The following is an 8397-nucleotide window of genomic DNA, read 5'->3' on the forward strand; positions in this document are numbered from 1 at the left end:
TATCATGTCATTGCTCTTTACGTATCCACATCAAAATCATGCTCAACCATATGCCTTCTTTGAACACTTACGACTCCTAGACGCTACCATTCGTCTTCTGGAAGACTCTCAAGAAGATTTCTACTTGGGGTCCAATGACCCTCATTTTGAATTTCTAGCTAACACCTTGATAATGAATCACCATGCAACAGTGTTTTACATTGTGTTGGTTGTGTGATTTATGCTGGTAACCAGGGAATAAAAAATGATTGCTAGATGTATAAATTTCCTCAGCCTTTTTATTTTATATTATTTGGTACTGGCTTGTCAAATTTTTATGGCCTCTATATACATTTTTGCAACCAATAAATTCTAGGTAAATGCATTCTGGAAAGAGAAACTGAATTATATTCAAAACTCAATTCCAGCAGATTCGTACATATATCTTACATGCTTCTTTAAATTCTTCTTTAAAAAAAGTACTTGCATTTTATAGTATTTTTAATTCATTTGTTAGTCAATGGTTTTTAAAAAAAATGTTTAGTTCCCTAAACAATTTATTAATTTGAGAGATGATGGCCAAAGAACTGTTAAGGTCAGCAGTACTAACATCATGTATTTCTCAACAACTTGTTTCCTACGTAATTGAATAACTTAGGACTGTAGCACGTGTTTCTAACACCAAGAGAGGATGGTGGACTAACATGCCTGCAAAAAAAGAATTCTTGTGATTCATTTCCTTTGTGATATACACATTTTCTAAAAACCTTTAAAAAGGTTGTTGTAATTAAATTTTCCAATTAAAGCCATTTTAAAATTCTTGATGGGTCCCCTTTATGTTCAAATAAAAAAAAATTGCTTTCTGACAATAGGTTGCAAATAGTAAACTCACTCCTAGTTATATTTACTCGAAGCACCATAAAATAAACTCCTCCTGCATAATATTACAGAATAATTAAAAACCAATAACTACAATCCAACATTAATGTTACATAAAAAAAACATTCAATGATTCAGCTAAACTTACACAAATAGCATGTTCACTTTAATCAATTTTAAAAACTTTCATTCAACATGGTTAGAGAAATCGAAAACAACTACATTATTGGCTTTTATCTTCTTAATCATAACATGAAGTGATAAATTGGTAAATGATATTATCTTATAAAAAAATACGCTAACTATGTCTGTTTGTAAGAGGCAATTCTGACATGCATTTAAAATAAGAGAGAAACTTGCTAAACCACAATTAATTAATTAAGTCGTGACATCACATTGTCAATAATATCTTTTTAAATAAACTAGTGAAGAACTTTGTTGCCATATAACTACTGACATCGCCTCTCGTATGGATAGCTAGGGACCATCTGGGACCAATTTTCTAAGCTGGCTCAACAGAATCGGATTTGGAACAGACATGTTTACAACTTCATCAAAAAACGTTTAAACCCAAATATCTCTTCAATTTGTTTGTCAAAAACAAACAATCCTATTTTTTCTTGATCAGTGTTTAAGACCAGCATAATAGAGGCAATAGGTAAACAAAATTTTTCTAAAAGAAATTAGTGTTTTGACAGTTCATTGCCACTGTCATCAAAATTCAAAGTGGATTTATCCATGGGCTTATTGACTAGCTTTGCAAATACTTGAAGTAGAGTGGATAAAATAAAACGTATAATATAAAATTTAAAATAATAAAAATGGTAAAAAAATGCTACTTTTACATTATATGTAAAATTGTTGACTAAAAAAATATAAATATATTTCTTCCTTAATTTACAGCGTGACGATTGATTGAAAGATTTGGCCTGGAACTTTCTTTATTAAGTTTAAACTTGAGAATTTCTTTCAACGAAACAAACGGTCTCCACACCGTAAAAATTTATTCCCATAAATCAAAACCATAGCCATTTTTTTCAATCCAAAAGAGGTCTTCTAACAGTGCCATTTATTGCCCTGCAATACAAAGATAGCCAAACATATGCCTAAGTTAAAAAAATAAGAGAAGGAAACTTTGCCCTTTAAAATTAAACTTCTGCAAAAAATGTGATTCTATTAATTTAAATGTCTTTCTTATTACTATTATAATCCTTATTTCCATTTCTATATTAGATTAAGGATAATAATATTAATTTAGTGAGTTTCATGATCCAAGCGTATACATTAGATCTCTACTCATCTTTTCGTGTATTAATGTACATATTAAAAGAAAACTTTGAAAACTTATGTATTTTGAGATTTGAATATCTTAACCTGGGTATTTCAAACTTTAGGTACCCTCAGGATTAAAATGTATACGCTTCAGAGACATCAAGCTAACTTTAAACAAATAATTAAAAAAGTACTTAAATTTATTTTACAAACCTCGGAAAATTTACATCAAAATCTATATTTTTAATTTTATTGTCTTGCGGCATAAATGCACATTTTTCTTATTACACATACACTTTCATAAATCATTGTCCTTTTATGTATGTTGTTTTATGTACAACTGCAGATATATTTTAACACTTCAAGTTGCCTTGACTTTTCTTTTCAGTTCATTATCAGTTCCTGAAGCCCATGGTTGTAAACATCTCTTACCAAATAAATTTCAGTAATAATGTTTTATACTGAGCACATGTATCACGCCGGATATTCTGAAGCTCCTCTCTATTTTGCCCAGACTGGTGAAGTCGCCTTGCTTTTTCCTGATATTTCTTTAACTGTTTAATTACATCAATGGCATCTTTTAGGTTCAATCCATTTTCATTTAGCCATTTAGTTGAAATGTCATCATTATAAAGATCATTAAGAGAAGACAAGGCTTTATCCAACTGATTAAGACAGAAATATGATAGTCCTTTATAACAGTTGATATCCAATGCATCATTGTAAAAGTCAAATGGACGGGTTTTACATTTTTCTTTAATATGATCTGGTATTGGTGTTTTACACATAGCTATTGCTTCTTTATACTTTCCCTTCAGTATAAAAATTTTAACTAAATACTGTTTGGCAGAAGAAACTGAATTATAATTAAAATTTGCTTCTAACAGATTCAAACATATCTTGTATGCTTCTTCAAATTCTTGTTTATAAAAAAAATACTCGCATTTTACTTTCTTTAAATCAAACATGAGCTTATGGTTTTCCGGAATACCATGTTCTTTAAACAAGTCATCAAGTTCAGCAATTATGACCATGCAACTCTCAAAGTTCAGAATACTGCAAAATATTTTACATTTATACATTAAAAGTGAAAGATATTTTTCGTATTTTCCACTAGAATTACTCAAGCATAACTCAATAGCTCTATCTAATAACTTTAGTGCTGTTTTAACATCATAAAAGTTGTATGATAACAACTTAGCGTGTATTTGTGTCAATTCCACAGTAATATCCACATTGCCTTCTACATACGAGTAATCCTTAACTTTATTAAATTGTTCTACTGCTTCTTTTTATGGCCACTGTCATATTTCAGAGAAATACATCTCATCTGAAACAATAAAAACATAGTAGAAGTTTTTTCTACTTCTGTACATTCTTTGTGTACACCTTCTATCATTTCATCTAAAATGCGAAATGCTTCATTAAAATGGCAATGTTCTTTCATCCAATTTGCTAAAACGAATACACAGTCTAAAGGGGAGTCTACATTTTCACTATTGAAATTTACTGTCAAATATTCAACAACATAATGATGCCTTATAGCTTCCTCACCTCTCTGAATAGCTACTGTCTGAAATTTTCCAGGCAAAGTTTCTATTTGTACTTCATTGTTATTAAATACATGTTTCATGTGTATAAACCACAAGTTTTCATTGTCGATGTCAAACTCATTTGTTTGTTGCGTGGAGACTGATTTTAAGATTTCAATTAACAAACTAAGATGATCTAAATCGAGGCTTGACAATTCTTCAAATTCTTTCAATACTCTCTGAATAAGCTTATGTATAGTGACCACTTTTCCTGTCTTTAAGTTTGTATCTCTCTTTGTAACCAGAGAATATTCACACAGAATATCAACTACACGATTTAACATTATTTCATTTAGTACTTCATCATAAAACAAAAAAGTATTCATGTTTATGAAAGTGTTATTCATATATGCCATCATATTCAAAATGTTAATAGAAACTCTGTCTTCATGCAATTTCAGCTTCTCAAATGCCATTTTCCAAACTGTTAAAAGTGCTTTATTGCTAGTAGTGTTTTCATGAAACAACTGACTTTTTTCTTCGCAAAATGCTTCAAGGTATTTTGCAACACTCATAGAATGTTTTTTGATATAACTCAAAGACAGCTGCATGGCTAATGGCAAATTTTCCAATTCTTCCACAAGTTTCTTTACACTATTCATGTCGGTTGCTACTTCATCAAAAAATTTGATTGCTTCAGTCTCAGTAAAAACACCCGTTGTGATCTGTCCCCCACCCAAATTAGACCAATCACTCTGTTGGGAGGTTACAATAACATGAGGCTTTTTCTCCAAATTTAGATTTTTTAAATATGCATCAATTGAATTAAAATTTTTAGCATTATCCAACACAAATAAACATTTTGATTTTTTAATTTTTCGACATGGTTTTTGAACCATAACTTTGGGTTTGGATTGGGAATTGGAGCTTATGTCAAAATATTCACACATTGTTTGCAATGAGTTGTGTAAATCATCTGCTTGCAACCACAAAATACTCTCATAATTATGTCGGTTTAAATGAGCATACCGAACAGCAATTGAAGTCTTTCCAACGCCACCTAAGCCATTCAAACATACTGCAGTAAACAGATCATCGCTGTTATCTTCAGGTAATTTTGAATAAATATCTTTCAAAATGTCTTCTCGTCCAGTAAAGTTTGGTACATTAAGAGGTACATCCAAAAAATGATCACACACAGTTGATTGAAGGCCTTAAATAAACATTAAGAAGAGCTAACACAAATATTTATGAAAAATATTACTAAAACACGTTTCCAGTTAAACTCTACCATTAAAAAGCATAGATGCTGACAAGCCTATATCCTACTTATATGTGGTAAAGTTTAGCTTTGAAAGTTTAGAATAAACAAAATATAAAACCAGATCTATGAAAAAATAATATTTGAATGTTCATTGAGCGATGTTCATTTTCGTAAATCGTATGTGGGAGTAAAAAGATTTTTGATTACTCATTATTCGTTAGGCAGAGAAGATAGAAGATATGTCTTATTTATTTAATGATTGTTGTGTACTCCTTAGTGACTCATCACAAGAATTTTGGGATAAATGAACCTCATTCAATTAGCGAAATTTCAAAAAAGTAAATTTGTTAAATTTAATAAAATAAATTAAATTTATCAATTTTAAAGTTTGCCTTATAAACATGTGATTATGAGTACTAAATGCCTAAAGACACAGCACAAAAGCCACCGAAATTCTAATTTTTACCTTGAACAGCTAATGTTTTTTCGACAATGTGTACTCTTTTATCTATCGTTTCTACTTTCGCTTCCACACTTTCCAGTCTTGTGAAATACTGCCGCAGCTCATCTTGCATTTTTATTACTTCGCTCAACTGTTCAATTATCTCATTAATTTTTGCTATATTGTTAGAAAGTGAACTTCTAAGGTGATCACCAAGGTCAGAGCATGTCTTTTCAATCTTGTGGTATTTACTCCATAAATTTGTAATATTATCCTTGTTATCGTTTACTTTTTTTTTTAAGTCAACCACATCAAGTTTTAGCCAGTCCACCAGCGATTCTAAAACTGATGTTCTACCAACATCCAATGAAGCAGTCAGTAATGCACTAGTGTCACCAATATAACCAAGACTTTTTGCTATATTTACTCCCTCATTCCATTTCAAAGTAAACAATGATGAGTCGATACTGTTTGGATCAACGTGATGATGCCAATTTCTCCAATCTCTTGCTCGAATCACATTTGCACCTGATGTTTGATCTGTAGGTGCAATTGGCTCTTTCCAACCATTTAAGGGATTAACTATCTTCTTGCAGCAGTTTATTTTATTAATAAAGCAAGTAATGTAACATCAAATTTTGATGAATTAGTTTCGCTCTTTCCAGGTGTGAAAATTAAATCATACTGATCTTGCTTTATAACACCTTTTTTTAACAACTTATCTAACTTTTTTCGGTGGCCATTGTCAAGCTCACAGTATAATGCTTGTGGACTAGTTGAAAAACTTTTATGAAATGTTTCTAATAAGATTTCTTTTAATACTTCATGGTGTAATAGACCAAGTCGAAACCACTCTTGATATTGTAATATAATGCTTTGTAAGGTAGCCATCTAAAAATATTTAGTTGTGGAATTTTGTGACATATTTTCAATACACTTTTTTATATGAACAATTGATTTTTCACACTTTGCCCTAAACATTCTTTAGCTACTGATTGGGAATTACTTCAAATATTGCTTAGTCATTGTTTACCTGGGTATTTTAATTAGGCATTGTATATAGTCAAGGTATTTATGTCGTTTTTAGTACTATTTTATCAGTTATGCATGTTAGCCATTCTGTAGATTTTATTTGAATTTAGCACAAATAATGGTAACAGAGATTGCTAAGCAATTGCATAAAATTCTCACAATTTTTGGGATGATTGCATAAATTTGGGATTGTTTATAAAAAATGTGTAAAACAACTGTTAACATCAGCAAGTGATACAAACTAACAAAACAAAAACTATAAAAATGCATTTAAATAATGTAATATAAACACAGAGAAGATAAACAATACAAAAGAAGATGGTGGACTAATACATTTACAAATAAAAAATTCTTGTGATTCATCTCTTTTGTGTTATAATCTTTTTCTAGAGATCTTCAAAACAGATGCTATTATTAAAATTTCCAGTTTAAGCAGTTTCAAAGTGATTGATTTATGTTGAAATGAGAAAAAATGCTAAAAAATGTCTGCTAAAAATAAGTTGCAAATAGTGAACTTACTTCCAGTTATATTTGTATAAATCACTATAAAATAAACTCCTCTTGCATAATATTACAGAATAATTAAAAAAACAATAACTACAATCCAACATTAATGTTACATAAAAAAAACATTCAGCTACATGATTCAATGATTTAGCTAAACTTACACAAATAGCATGTTCACTTTAATCATTTTTTAAACCTTTCATTTAACATGGTTGGAAAAATTGAAAACAACTACATTATTGGCTTTTATCTTAATACGATAATAACTGATTACCCCAGGCTGCACCGCAAAATATCGCCCGAGGTCTAAGTGCTGTCTGAGCTTGCGAGGTCAGTGCAATGACCGAGGGCGATATTTTTGGTACAGCACGGGGTAATCGGTTATTATTGTATTTGTTAACCGTCTAAGTTAGATAAAAATAAGAATTTTGGTTTAATGTTCTTATAATAATATAATCCACTAGCACTACTTTCGTTAACATTCGAGGTCAAAATTCGAAACAGTCCTGTCTAAAAACAAACATTCCATGCAGAATTCGAAAGTGCCTAAAGAATAAATCTTTGTAAACAAAACATTACGATGTTTGACACTTAAAGAAGAATGTGAAAAGTTGAATGTGCAACTAAAAAAGTAAATTTTTAACTTGCTAGCCTTGAATAACATGGGCTTCAACGATCTTTATATTGATTGAGTAACCAAAAAGCCGAAGGAACGAGTCTGAAAATGACGAGGAATTTGTTATATATTCGTTGTCCTGTATTTAGTATAAATTTTTGATAAAACTGGATATCAAAACATCATTTTTTTATCGACAATGTAGCAGCTAGCTAGTCAACTAGTATGTTGAAGAAGCATCCAGACAGAATGTTGCCGAGTTTGGTTATTTTAACAGTTAAACTTGACATTGTTTTTGTTTCTATGCTATGAAAATGTTTTTTTTGATAAATGTATTGTAAGACTTGATAATAATCATTTCGAAATGCTTCCTGAAACTTGTTTTTTCGTGCTTGTTTACATTTTAAGCTACCATTTTTCTTGACGACGGGCAATACCGCTACATATCAGCCCGTCGTCAAGAGCGCTAAGCCAATCAGAATGCCTAAAACCCTGTATTGCCCGCATCAAAATCCAGACGGTTAACAATTTTAATTATAACATAAAGTGATAAATTGGTAAATGATATTATCTTATTTAACAATATGCTAACTGTGTCTGTTTGTAAGAGGCAATTCTGACATGCATTTTTTTAAACCTGTAGAATAAGTGAGAAACTATATCTTATTTGCTAAACTACAAATAATTTATTTTGTCGTTACATCACATTGTCAATAAACTAAATTGACATCAATGTTTTTAAATAAATTAGTGAAGATATTGCCATTTTAACTTTCGGGTCAAATAACTGCTAACATCACCTCCCACACGGATAAGTACGGACCACCTTGAACTAATTTTCTAAGCTGGCTCAACCTATTCGCTTTGGAACAGA

At 30.5% G+C, this 8397-nt stretch overlaps 1 protein-coding gene across 1 annotated transcript; it reads right to left on the bottom strand.

Moving 5' to 3' along the window:
• Positions 1-1643: 1643 nt before the first annotated feature.
• On the bottom strand, positions 1644-6275 carry LOC130656790 (uncharacterized). Its single transcript, XM_057459711.1, has 2 exons — positions 5393-6275; positions 1644-4875 (listed from the first exon to the last, which is right to left on the bottom strand). The coding sequence occupies exons 1-2, from the start codon at positions 5499-5501 to the stop codon at positions 3410-3412; spliced, it is 1575 nt and encodes a 524-aa protein (XP_057315694.1). The 5' UTR covers positions 5502-6275; the 3' UTR covers positions 1644-3409.
• Positions 6276-8397: the final 2122 nt, after the last annotated feature.

This window comes from Hydractinia symbiolongicarpus, chromosome 9 (genome assembly GCF_029227915.1).
Source record: "Hydractinia symbiolongicarpus strain clone_291-10 chromosome 9, HSymV2.1, whole genome shotgun sequence".
NCBI classification, from domain to species: domain Eukaryota; kingdom Metazoa; phylum Cnidaria; class Hydrozoa; order Anthoathecata; family Hydractiniidae; genus Hydractinia; species Hydractinia symbiolongicarpus.

Bases quoted from the DNA above. Each gene is read 5' to 3' on its own strand.
- LOC130656790 (XM_057459711.1), bottom strand. From the start codon at position 5,501: ATGCAAGATGAGCTGCGGCAGTATTTCACAAGACTGGAAAGTGTGGAA. The intron at 4,876-5,392 runs GTAAAAATTAGA...TGTTTATTTAAG, and splicing joins AAAAACATTAGCTGTTCAAG to GCCTTCAATCAACTGTGTGT.